Source organism: Pleurodeles waltl, chromosome 9 (assembly GCF_031143425.1).
Source record: "Pleurodeles waltl isolate 20211129_DDA chromosome 9, aPleWal1.hap1.20221129, whole genome shotgun sequence".
In the NCBI taxonomy this organism is placed as follows: Eukaryota; Metazoa; Chordata; class Amphibia; order Caudata; family Salamandridae; genus Pleurodeles; species Pleurodeles waltl.
Window position 1 is genome coordinate 1085576226 of NC_090448.1, and position 13929 is coordinate 1085590154.

The 13929-nt window shown below is 45.7% G+C and overlaps 1 protein-coding gene across 1 annotated transcript in view; it reads left to right on the forward strand.

Annotated features, from left to right (window-relative positions):
* Positions 1 to 13929, forward strand: part of TYRO3 (TYRO3 protein tyrosine kinase) — a 364403-nt gene that overhangs the window by 239241 nt on the left and 111233 nt on the right. The window contains exon 8 of the mRNA XM_069208762.1: positions 12096 to 12238. Within this exon, the coding sequence (XP_069064863.1) occupies positions 12096 to 12238 (143 nt within the window). The remainder of the gene's footprint in view (positions 1 to 12095; positions 12239 to 13929) is intronic.

The window sequence follows — 13929 nt, forward strand, 5'->3', positions numbered from 1 at the left end:
GCAGCAGAGCGGGCACAGTCTTGACTTTAGTGCGAAGGCAGGATAAGTATGGTGTTGGCACGGAGGATGAGCTGGTCACGAGACAAGCATCACTGAGGGAAGCACAGAAAAGTATTGTGGACACGCAGTGGAACCAGAAGCAGGAGGAGAGTGGCAGCGGTGCGGGCAGAGCCCAGGTGCGTGGCAGCCACACCCACGAAACAAACATGGAGAACAAGGAGGGCAGTAAGAATGGGGCAGTCTCTGGGCAAATAATGCAGGAGCTTAGTGGGCAGACGATGCAGATGCATGCCTTGACCAGAGTGAGCATGAAGTAGGGAGAGGGCAGCCACAGTGAAGAAGTGTGAGAGCACAGCAGGGATGGGTTGGATACAGACTGGAACCGGCAGCAGTCCTAGAGTCTGAGCGCTATGTGCAGAACCAGTGTAGGTATAGATTGAAACTGAGAGTGAAGAGTGGTTGGGTGGGTCCTGCTGCAGGCACAGAAGAGAAATTGGGTGAGCACAGAGTACAAGGGGGCCAAGCAAAACAGAGGGAAGATGCACTGTGATGAGTTGGGCATAGGCTAAAACAAGCAGCATCAGCACATAGCTGGGTGGCCACAGAATAGGACGGTCAGTCTACGTAGGTTTAGGAGCAAAGTAGGCATAGAGCAGGAGCAGGCAAAATGAAGCTGGAGCAGGTGTGTGGCAGCCACAGAAAAGGAGTTATACAGGCACAAGTTGGAACTGGCAGCAGGTCCAAAGCAGGATCAAGATGGACATAGAACAATTGTATGGCAGCTACACTAGGTGGATTTAGCATTGATGCAAAAATGAGAGGTGGAAACAGAAGAAGGGCAAGCACAGAGCAACAGTAGGGTGGGCAGTGAATTGAATGGCTGGAACCAGCAACAGAAATAACCTGCGTACGGGACATACACAGAGCATTTGCCTCTCAGGCACACATGGAACATGGTGAAGCCCTAAATTGCAAACTGGTTTAGCACACAGCAGAAATTGCATAGGCAAAAACTCTGGTAAGGAGTGGCAGGAGTGGTGTGGGCACAGCATGGGCAGCTTGGGAACCTGCTGCCGAATCTAGATTGAGCAGAGGGTGAGAGCAAGTACGTGGCTCAGACCGGGTGGGACCTGAGGGCCCCTGCATGGTGCATGCAGCTGTGCCCTCTCAGAGATAGGACATATACTGAAATTGAGTGGGTGTGCGTGCTGTGGTACCAGTGCACTATCTACGGGTGAAAGGGGCTTGTTAGATAGTTGTCGTGTTTACTGGTAGCCTATCATATGTTTATAGTAGCGGCTGGTGGCAGGAAGGGGTGTGGACGCGGGGGAATGCGTGGAACGGGGGCGCACAGTGGCAATAAAAAAACATAAAAGTACCTGCTGCCTCCGTGTTAAGGCACTCCAGCAGCCACTCGTCTTCTTCGTCCCTCCCCAGACAATCCTGAGGCTTCTCATATGCTGTTACACACATGAAAGAAGTTCCAGGATTGACCTGAGCGGGCAGAAATGCTGCTCAAGGAATGAGTGGGACAGTGCGCTTGGTCTCCACCCAGTTGTGCAACACAGCTGGGTGGAGAATTCTAAGTGCTTATGTCAATTTGGCCGGCCTCGGAGGGCGGCCAAACTGACATGCGCACTTAGAAGCACACCACCACTCCTCCTCCACTTGTTGATGTGGAGGAGGCTGGCCCCGTCCTGCCCCATGAAAGCAGAAAAGTAAAGGGATAATAGAATACTTTTATTATCCCTTTATTGTTCTGCTTTCACCAGCCAGGTGACGCTCCTCCGCCATAGTGCAGTGGCCGCCCCTCTATTTATAGAGATATAAATGCATGACATGACCTTGTCTGGCTAGTGCCTGGTCTGGATGGTGCCGCTCTTACCTCTGCACGGTACGTGACAGTTTCAGGTGCCATCAGTGCAGGATTTTTTTCCGTTTCTTCCTGAAACAGGAAGTGACAGGAAGTTACTTACAGCCCATTTTCATCGTCGGGCCACCTAACCCTTCTAGATTAGAGTGGAACCAGGATTGGTTCTTACAATACACTATCACATGGTCTCCTGATAGACATACTGGGTATTTGGTGTGAGCTCTGGTCGACTGCAGGGGCAGATTGTACAACCCTGATACTGTAAACCGCTTTCGGAATCATGGGACTCAACCAACATACTAGAATTGGGGGCTGGGGGAGGTTTGTGAAAACAGATGTAGATAAAACTAATTCAGAAATGGGAGCGCAACTTCAAGATTTTGATTACCCTGACCTACAAGCTTAAAGGCTGGCAGTGTGTTGTAATCAGCTCTGCTAAGGGCTCAGCAGCCTCCTAAGGAAAGGAAGATGACTCCATGTCATCAGGACATAGGCAAATCACACATATTCTTCACCTGAATAGTCTCCCAATGGGAAAGTATTTACTGTAAATGGGAGTCCACTGTGGGCTTCGTCGGTGCCCGTCAGCGTCCTAGTAGTGTAGCACTGAAGCCCATTATTGGGAATCGGCTGGCCATATCCCGCGTGCTTGACTTGCACTAACTCAGGTGGTCTCTGTAATGGAAAGAGCACTGTGGTGCCACTGAAAGGCTGTGGGTGGTACCTCTAACCACAGTGGGGGACCTCTCCATGCTCTGATGTCATAATTCTCCACTTTAAGGTTGTGGTGATGCTTAATATTGCAATAGGGGTATGCACAATGTGGCATCAAGGACCCTTACATGGTGTGCTATCATGAATTTTAATTGGGTGTTGGTAGGGTGTGCATACAGTGATGTCATGAAAAATACCATATTCTAATGGTGTAGGAGTGCAGGCTGTGGTGCCATTGTAATCGTGGGGATGGTACAATACGAGGTGTCTGGAAGCTCTATATTTTATTACTATTTACATGCTGTGCTGGTATGAAAACCCAGCAGGTAATGGTGGTGATGTACATGCAATCGCTATATAAAACACATACTGTAATGCTTGGTATGTAAGTACGGCTGCTGCTGTGAATTGAAGGTGTGTGGTGTAAAGATGGGGAACACCTACTGTGATGACTTTGATTTCAGAAATGATTTTGAAAAGTGCAAAAAATATTTGCCGTCTTCTGATGGATCGTTCAAAACACCAAAAAAAAACTTTATTTATAAACTGAGTTGCTGTTAGTAGACAAGGGTGCACATCAATGTAATCCATCGGCAGTTAGTACTGGCGCCCAGTTTGAGGATTCCCAACAAGTGCCCTCCACAGCATTTCTCCAGAGCACATTTTTTGCACTATGACCAAACACAGTATCGACTAGTGTGCCCAGTTCTCAACTGTAAACTCGACCTCTTGTGCAGAGCTCCTTTGCATTTCAATGTCAATAACTGAAGTCTAAGAAGGTCGGTTGAGTTCCCTTGTTGATTGCCGGAGGAAAATACAACCCCCCCTTCTTAGTCGTGGTGTCTCTCACCCTGCACAGCATGCTACACAAGAAAAGAGTCCAGTATCTCCTTAAGAGTATCCTAGTTGGGAGGAAACCCGCAAGAAGTGGGGGACCTCCTCACTATCGTGTTGCTCTTGATTGAAGAATAATATTTAGACTGAAGTAGTCAGCAAGACAAACTTTCCCTGATAGAGGAAGAAGAAAAAAGTTGTGCAAGCATTTCCAGGTGTAGAATCCAGAAAAAAGATCAATCTGCTAGAAGAAAAAACTGCAACAAAAACATTATCACAGGGGCAAAACTCACATTTGTCTGTAAGATCTTGACACTGCTTTCACATGAATGTAAAATGTCACATGGTTTGTGGGAGGTTACATGATGTGTTTGATTGACAACTCAAGGGAACCATAAGTGACATCGAGCAGGGCAGAATACAAAAGGTGTTCTCTCAATTTATGAAAGAAAACTGACACCCCAAAAGGAAAAGAGAGAAAACATAAAATATCGAAATCATTAAGCACAAACTGGACCTCCTGTGGTCGCCAAGCCCCAAAATCTCTCGAAGCAAGTTCTCTTCTTTTCCTGAGCCTCTTCTTTTGTGTTTGTTCTTCAAAGTCGATCATGAAATACGCAACAGTAAATGCAATCTTCCTCGTTGAGGAAGTGAAAACACTTGTGCTCCAGCCTTAATATAATTTTTAGTTAGTGGTCACGTAATGGTGCCTTATGAACTTAAGCTCAATGTCGTACTGACTCCTGCTGTGGTCATTTCTAGAATAAAATTGTATTTACATTTGTCATTTGCCACTGGGCCATGGAACAGTGCAGTGCATGTGAATCTAGAATAGGCTCAAACTTCAGTACTATTGTTTCAGGTAAATATCTATTGATTTGATACACAATTGGATTGGCTGTTTCTCTTTGCTGCCTTTTGAGACATGCACCAGGATGGGCTGTGTGTCTGCACTTTTGAATTTGAAGGCCCCCAAATAAATAGGTCTGTAATTACAGATTCCTATACTGGGATTTATAAACATTTCCAAAAGTTTTGTGGAGAAGCGGGTCACATGCAGGGACCCAGGCAGTTACGTGTGACTGTGAGACTATAGATTTGGTGTGTGCCCTTTGAAAATGTCACTGGAATATATATGAATTGAAGTTATCACAACATTTTCACAGTCCCTTTTTGTTCTTTACTGGAAGGAGGTAGGCTATCCAAAGGGTCACTCGCCAGTAATGTTTGTGAAGTTGATTATGACATTGGTCCCCACTTAAAGATGAATCACATGCTGCCTCTACTATTATCTGGCTACTGCATTTTCTAAGACCTCTGAACAAATTGCAACCAATAATTGTTCCTTCTTTCATTGAATAACCCTATCTGGTCTTTGCTTTTGGGAAATGTTATTTACCTTACCAAATATTTGTGCTGTTTTACATAATATTAGTCTGTTCTCATAACTGGTTCGAAGATATCGACAGAACACCGCAGTTCGAAAGTTGTCTAGCGCCTGAAACTGAGAGAGTATAATTCCTGAGATTGCACAGTAGTTTCTGGCTGCTCATAGAATCCAGTTGACGACCTAATGCATTATCTGTAAAGCGTAAATACTAGAGCATCCTTCTAAGACCTAAAGATTACACATTATTCGCCCTCCTATATTTGAGCTATTGGCACAGAGAATTGCTGAAGATCCCTCATACTAGTAGGTCTACCCAAGAGAAAAACACTTTCGAACCTGGAGCCCAGCGTTTATCCACTCTAGGAGCTTTCTGGATTTTGATGTTATCTGTCAAGTTAGCTGCGTTTTACCATGCGAAACAGCACAGCGGCCGTATGTTACGTTTGGATCTGGGATGGTGACCAGTTAAAGAGCTTTATTGAAATTAAGATGTGGGTGTTGCAACCATAATGTATGATAAAATCCTTTAAAAAAACAGTAAATATCAAAGTATTTACCTTGGTTTAAATATAGACCAGATTAAGAAGAAATTTTATGTCAGTATACTTAATATACAATGGAAAAAATACAGTTTCAATATACAGCAATAGTCAACTGTGACAGAATCTATAGGTCACAATTTATGAAATCAATATCTCAAGATAAGGAGAAAGAGGATACCAGGAGCGTGGTTATACCGCTCCAGTAATGCTGCAGCGTCAAACTCCATAACTGATCACTGCGTCTCCTGAGGTAGCCAGACTACTGAACAAGACGGTGGCCAGGGTTGCTGTCTCTTGGAGTTTGTGGGTGCTTTTCTAGAGTTGCTCAACTTTTGAATAAGCCAATGGTTACGGTCAGTTCCTCTCCCGTGTTGCTGAACTAGTAAGACAGTTGGTTAGGTTGATATCTCTCTTGCATTTGTGATTAGAGGGCAGGACGGTGGCTACTATCTAAGTCTCTTGGAGTTGCTGTGGAGAAGGCACAACAGTGGCTGGAGTTACTGTATCTCTGGGATGGGCCTGTCAGAGAGTAAGAAAATAGTCTGGATCATGGTCTTTCTGTTGTTGCCTGTTGGGGAGTAAGACACTGGCTAGGATTGCTTTCTTTCATGCAGTCCAATCAATCAATCAGGGATTTGTAAAGCGCACTACTCACCCGTGAGGGTCTCAAAGCGCTGAGGAGGGGAAGGGGGAGAAGCCGGGGGTGGGGGGTGCTGCTACTGCTCAAACAGCCAGGTCTTGAGAAGTTTCCTGAAGGTAAGGAGGTCTTTGATCTGGCGCAGGTGGGTGGGAAGAGTGTTCCACGTTTTGGCATCGAGGTGCGAGAATGATCTACCGCCGGTTGTAGTTTTGCGGACGCGTGGGACGGTTGCGAGGGCGAGGTCGGGTGAGCGGAGATGCCGGGTCGGGGTGTAGAAGGTGTGTCGTCTCTTGAGGTATTCTGGTCCGGTGTTGTGCAGTGCTTTGTGAGTGTGGGTGAGGAGTTTGAAGGTGATTCTCTTGTTTACTGGGAGCCAGTGCAGGTTTTTCAGGTGGTCTGTGATGTGGCAGTGGCGGGGATGTCCAGGATGAGGCGTGTGCAGGCGTTCTGGATGCGCTGCAGCCTCTTCTGGAGTTTGGCCGTGGTTCCTGCGTAGAGAGCATTGCCGTAGTCCAGTTTGCTGCTTACGAGGGATGGTTGACTGTTCTGGTTTCGATGGCTATCCATTTGTAGATCTTTTGGCACATGTGGAGGGTGTTGGAGGAGGAGATGGCGTTGACTTGCAGTTTCATCAGTTTCATGGGCCAGTGGCCTGGCCTACTGTCTCTCATGCAGTGCCATCTGTGTGGTACGCAATTGAATGGGTAGATCTCTTGCTTGCAGTTACCAGCTACAGACGAAGGCGCTTGCCAGGATTTCGTGCTCTCTTGCAGTTGACAGTCAGTACAACACTGGTTAGGGGGTCTCATTCTTGGAACTGCTGGTCAGAGAGTAAAGCAATGACAAGGGTTGTTGCCCTTCTTCTAGTTGTTGATTGGAGTAGGACAGTAGCTAGGAGTGTTGCTTCTCATGCCGTCGCCAAGTGTAGGATACAACAATGGTTAGCATCATTGTCTCGTACAGTTTCCAGTTCCAAAGTAAGACAATGTGTGGTGTTCCTATCGATCCTGGAGCTGCCGGTTCGAGGGTGAGGCAATGGTTAGGGTTGCCTTCCCCCTTGGTGCTGCGTGGTAAACAGTATGATAATAGCAAGAGTTGCTGTCTCTCATTGAATTGTCAGTTTCAGAGGAAGACAACAACAAGTGTTCCATCTTTCTTGGGATTTCCAGTTCGAGAGTAAAACACCGGCTAGGGTTGAGGTCTTGAGCTAAACTTCCCAGTATGAGAGTAAGATAATGGCTGGGGCTGGTGTCTCTTGGAGTTGCCAGTTCGAGAGTAAGTCCATGGCAAGGGTTGGCATCTCTCATGGAGTTGCCAGTTCAAGAGTAAGACAATAGCTGGGGTTGGCGACAGCGTCTCTTGGAGTTGCCAGTTCGAAAGTAAGACCATGCAAGGGTTGGCGTCTCTCTTGGAGTTGGCAGTTCGACAGTAGGACAATAGCTGGGGTTGACATCTCTTGGAGTTGCCAGTTCGAGAATAAGACCATGGTAAGGGTTGGCGTCTCTTGGAGTTGCCAGTTCAATAGTAAGACAATAGCTGGGGTTGGCGACGGAGTCTCTTGGAGTTGCCAGTTCGAAAGTAAGACCATGACAAGGGTTGGCGTCTCTTGGAGTTGCCAGTTCGAGATTAGGACAACAGCTGGGGTTGGCGTCTCTTGGAGTTGCCAGTTCGAGAGTACGACAATAGCTGGGGTTGGCATCTCTTGGAGTTGCCAGTTCCAGAATAAGACCATGCTAAGGGTTGGCATCTCTCTTGGAGTTGCAAGTTCCAGGGTTGCCATCTTTTTTAGACTTCCCAGTTCAATAGTAAAACCATGGCAAGGGTTGACGTCTCTCTTGGAGTTAAAAGATCCAGGGTTACCATCTCTCTTAGGGTTCCCGGTTTGAGAGTAAGACCATGGCAAGGGTTGACGTCTCTCTTGGAGTTACAAGATCCAGGGTTACCATCTCTCTTAGGGTTCCCGGTTTGAGAGTAAGACCATGGCAAGGGTTGACGTCTCTTTGGAAGTTACAAGATCCAGGGTTACCATCTCTCTTGGGGTTCCCGGTTTGAGAGTAAGACCATGGCAAGGGTTGACGTCTCACTCGTAGTTACAAGATCCAGGGTTACCATCTCTCTTAGGGCTCCCGGTTTGAGAGTAAGACCTGGCAAGGGTTGACATCTCTCTTGAAGTTACAAGATCCAGGGTTACGATCTCTCTTAGGGTTCCCAGTTTGAGAGTAACACCATGGCAAGAGTTGACGTCTCTCTCATAGTTACAAGATCCAGGGTTGCCATCTCTCTTGGGGTTCCCGGTTTGAGAGTAAGACCTTGGCAAGGGTTGACGTCTCTCTTGGAGTTCCTGTTTCGAGAGTAATCCCACGGCTAGGGTTCGTATGTAAGATGTGTTGCGTAGGTTCCTGTGTCCCTTTGTCTTTAGGGATCAGATAATCCAAGTTGCTTGAAGACTTTGTTTCGCAAATAGCCATTCAGTAAATTCATGATTGTGTTTTTTATCCTTCGCAGTTACAGGTACGTTCGGGTCCAGAGGCGTGTGACTGAGTCTGCTTTATCAGTTGAAACGTGGCTGGTAAACGTTTCGCTCTGTTTTTTCCTCGCCCCATGCGAAATGAGGTCGCACGAGCGCGCCAAGTGTGTTTAATTTCAGCACACGATGCGCGCGGCTTGCGTTTCATGAGTCACCGTCCCCTGGGATGTGTAACACTTTCCTTTTACTGAAGCTACGCACTTAGCCTTGCAGCATCATCCACGCTCGTGGCTCGGCTTCTCCTTGTTTTGATTCATGTGTTTTGGAAAAGCTTCTCACTCGTGTAACCTCCTGTATATTCTTTGTGGGAAATTGTATTCTGAAGCAGCCCTGAGGCCAGTCAGAGAGGGTGCACCAAACTCACTTATAAAGTGATCAGTTTCACGATATGACCTTTGACCTCTTTTCGACATACCAGTGTTATCCCATCCATTGCTGATATCGGCAAGGCTCAGCTACTCCAGGAGGGTAGGCGCGCCCTTGAGCACCCCCTGGTGGCGGGTTCTTTGGTTGCTTAACCTCAGGTTACTGCTTGGGATTGTATTTTAGCGGAGCGAGCAGAGTTCTGTGGGCAGTTGTACATTTTCCTTAGTGCAAGTATGTATGAGCTTTTTTAGTTTCATCACGAAAAAGGTGTTAAACTGAGTCACGGTGCTTGTTTCGAGTTACATTTGTAGGTTTTAAATAGCGAAAACCTGCCCCAAGATCATCAGCACACTTAATAGAAAAAGGCTTTGGTACACATTTGTTTTCATTTTCAGGGGGATACGCGGTGATATCACGTTATTTGCTCAGATACAAGGATGCTGGGCCCAGTCATGTTTCAGTTCTAATTAGGGGTGGGCGGAGAATTCTGCTCCACCGACGGAGTTCACAAAGTTTTCCCCACTCCGCACGGAGTTCCGAAAAACTCTGAATGCCGCGGAGCTGAGTGTTTTATAGGATGATAGTCACCAGTTAGTTAGAAGTGCATTACATGAAGCAGTAACTTTATAAGCGTTTTAAACCACAAATGTACAATGTATTCACCACTGTTGCCATTGACAAGGGTCTATGTGCAAAAAAAACGAGATCAGTGAAAATTATATTTTTGCCTCAATAATATTATCACGTGATGAAGAAATGATGTCTGGTTTTGAACTTGAGTCAGTAGGGTGGAGGGAAGGCAAACACTTTTGACAGTCTGTTTCAATCAAGAGTTTTGGTAGGGATGCGATGATGAATCGCTTGTGGCATTGATTACAGGAGGAATGCTGCCAGGGTGTCTTGGACAGTGCAAGAGTATTCATAAAAGTGGACTATCTCCCAAATGTGAAGTACAGGTTGTAGCTGGTTTCCATTCCAGAGGAGATCTCAGAAGAATACTGGGAGATGGAGGCAACTCTTACATGGGGGTCAGAGGATGCAGGGTGTGAATGTACAACAAAGGGAGAACGGGTGAAGGGTACCCTGAAGGTGGATCGAAAGCACACTTTGGGGCTTCCGGGTGATGGCCTTAGAGTTGCCAGGTAAGGAGTACAAGATGGTACAACCTGTTCCTTTTAGAGCCAAGATTGCACGTTTGAGCCACTTATGCATTATTAGCAAAAACAAGTGTTGGTTTTAGGAGAGATTTTGGTGGACTTCAGTTGAGTTGTTTTGCAAAGGTATGCAAGGGGTATTATCTTGTGAGAATTCAGACAGGTCAAAGGGTATTTTTTTAGCCTGAATCGGTTACTCTAGCATGTAAAAGTTCTGTCATAACAGTTCCACTGAGGATAATGGCCCAGTAGTAGAGCGAGAGAGAGAAACTAACTCTTGTGTGCCTTGAATAGTATTTTTATTTACTGAGTAGCCAGAGGGTTACGTTACATAATATGACAGAGTGCATTATGATTTGGCCAAGGTAATTTGTAGACAGAGCCTGCCAACTCAACTAGTCACAATGCAACAGAGTGCAGCTCTGCTGAGACCCACTGAAGATATTTCTGTTTGGATTCGGCAGAGAACAAGTTGGTGGAGAGGTTCAAAGAGTGATCAAAGTTATGATACAATTAACTCTAGAGGGCCAGAGGTATAGGTGGGAGTTGATAAAAACCTTCTGGGTCTATGAGACCCCTGGTATAGGGTGACTGATTACACGCCATATAAACGTATGTACTGCCTGGTTGAATCGAGTAGTAACGAAAGATACAGTGGAGCGTGGCCGAGTGTTTCTGGTCTAGAGGAGTCCCAAGTAAAATGCACGGGGTAATTTATCCCTAAGAGCGTATGTAGGTCAGTGGGTAAAGGTAAGGAAGTTTGTGGAGTTGTATTTGCCTAACTAAGAAATAAAGTGAAGATTTTATGTCAGAATATTAAGTACAGAAATATCGTCCTGCACATATATGGACTTGAACTATCAGGTTGAGGGAAGCCTACGTTGGGACGTATAGATTGACTAGTCTACGTATATAGGTACTTATGTTGACGCTACAGTACAAGTTGATATTTTAGAGTCTTATAGGTGCTGGTTGATATGTAGAACGTGATATTTTGGAGTCAGCATAATGTGCAGGTCGATATTTAGAGCTCAGTATTTTGAAGTCGGTGTATCTGCTGTTCGATATTTAGAACTCGATATTTTGGAGTTGGTATATCTGCTGTTTGATATTTAGAACTCAATATTTTGGAGTGAGTATATCTGCTGGTCGATATTTAGAACTCGATATTTTAGAGCCTGTATATGTGCAGGTCGATATTTAGAGCTCGATATTTTGGAGTTGGTATATCTGCTGTTTGATATTTAGAACTCAATATTTTGGAGTCAGTATATCTGCTGTTCGATATTTAGAACTCTATATTTTAGAGTCTGTATATGTGCATGTCAATATTTAGAGCTCGATATTTTGGAGTCAGTATATCTGCTGTTCGATATTTAGAACTCGATATTTTAGAGTCTGTATATGTGCATGTCGATATTTAGAGCTCGATATTTTGGAGTCCGTATATCTGCAGGTGGATATTTTCGAATCTCTGCATTTGCAGGTCGATATTTAGAGCTCAATATTTTGGAGTCGGTATAATGTGCAGATCAACATGTAGAGCTGGATATTTTGGAATCTGTATAATATGCCTATCACTATTTAGAGCTCGATATTTTGGATTCGGTGTAACTGCATATCGATATTTAGAGCTCGATATTTTGGAGTGCAGGTCGATATTTAGACCTCAATATTTTGGAGTTGGTACAATGTGCAGATCGATATTTAGAACTCAGTATCGCGCTGCATTAACGCGATGTGCGATGCAGGGTCGGGTGGAAGGAATCGCGTGGAAGAGGGGTGTGGGAAGAGTGCATGATGTGTTGAGGGATGGGGGTGTGGAACAGGGTGAGGATGCGGCGGGGGAGGGAGGAATCTGCATAAATTGTAGAAAATAATTAATTGGGAGATGTTGTGTATGAGTTAGTTTTTTTCACAGGGAAACCTGGCAGAAGAGAAAACATTCGGGGCAAACGACAACTAATGTTATTTTGGAGCACCCCCCCATATATATTAAACAGCATGGTTTCTTTCTGTTTCTGTTTACGTGACCGGATGTGTCTTTGCCCGCAGTGCCGAGCATCGCTCCGAGGAATGTCCGAGTGATCCAGGCAGACTCTGTGCTGGTTTTGGAATGGGAGGAGGAGGACCCAGACCTGGAGGATGACGGTCTTTTGGGGTACAGGTTGCAGTGGGCCCAGGACAACGTGACCCAGGTAATCTGGCAGCTACCAGGAAGCATCCCTAATAGCTCTTGTGCACCTGCGAGCAAGTATCCTTTCTGAGTACGAAAGTCGAGGGCGGGACTTTCTACACATATGCCCTGTGCCAGCTACAGAGAAGGTCTTACATTAAGTTTATGTATTTATTTACAAAGTTTTCTATAGCGCCGACCAGGCCTCCTGGACCTTTGGCGCTGCGGGAAAAATGTCCATGAGTAATTTGCATAAGGGGTTGGAATTACGGGAATGTAAACCCAGGAGCAAACAAAACGTGCCACGTTTTAGCAAAGGAGGGACGTGTATTATTGCAGATGATTTTATCTCCGTTTACTTGCTTGCCAATGTGTAGAAAGGGATATCGCAAGCGTACAATTAGTGAATTCAATTCCTCATCCTGAGATCCGGTCTAGACTGAAAACAGCATTTCAGCCTGTTTCCAATGGAAATACTGAGGCATTGGTGAGTAAAGGAGAGATGAGATGCCACATGGAAAGCCAGGACAAATTGTACCCATATGGTCCGCGCCTCTCTGCCTGGTTTATCTACGAGGAGACTTGATGCTGTGATCGTCCAAAAATCTAAAACAAACGGAGCTTTTTTGTAAATTTTAGTGGACTAACCTATACTTGTATGCATGTGGCTCTCTTTTCCAGTCGGCCAGATTTAAGTGCATTGTTGGGGGGCAGGGGGCGGAATCCCTGCACTTAAATCTAGCTATCAAGAGTTTTTCCCTGCAATGAGGAATAACCATGCAGGTTCGGAACTGCCATGTCCATTCCGCTGCAGGGTGGTAAACCTGAGCGGGCGCTGTAGAGGATGAAGAGGTGGGGTAGTAGACCATCTTGGGCAATGAGGGCCATTCAACGATTCAACGGCAGGTGGAATCATTCATGGGTGGGCCAGGTTTAACCCAGTGCCCACAGACTCTGGTTTCACCAGGGGCAAACCTGCACTCATTAAAAGTGGTTCTGGTGTTTTTGGACCCATTAAACCCAGGTCTGTAAACACCGGACAGCTCATAGTAAGCAGAGTGGTATTCCCAAATTAGCAGTCATGGGGGTACCAGTAACTTTGGGGTCCAGCGTGAATGAGGATTAGAGGTGGAAAACCTGATGAGAAATGTGGAATAACTTGGGAATCATTAGTTCTCTGTCCGATCTCCTCCAAGTAATTCCTTATTTTCTCGGGATTTTCACCCGGAACTGGCTGAAATTAAATCTCTTGGAGAAACACAACAGATTAACAGTGACCCAGTTTACCTAACAATTCAAATGAAGCTGGCACCTCCTCTTAGTGGTTCCATGGGAATCAAGCAGCCATTCGTAATCGAGGCCTCCCAATGTCTGGGTGACTTCCTCCGGAAGCTTAGGAACCGGGCTACTCCAGGGCACAGATGGAGGTTAGTGCAAAAAAAAAGTGATCAACACCTGCAGTTTTCTAGGAGTGGTCTGTTTATATTTACGAGCATCAATGATCTTTGTTCAAGATAGTAGATCTCTGCCACTGATGCCCTTACCTGCAGCAGGGATTCTCCTGGGCACACACCTGCAAAGCATCAACACGCTCACCATTGTACCAAAGGGTTTGTTCTCAAGAGACTGTAATAGCACAGAAGAAAGACCCAAAAATAATCTATTCAGTTTAACGATGGCCACTGGCTACTAAAGTGAATACAAAACTGAAGG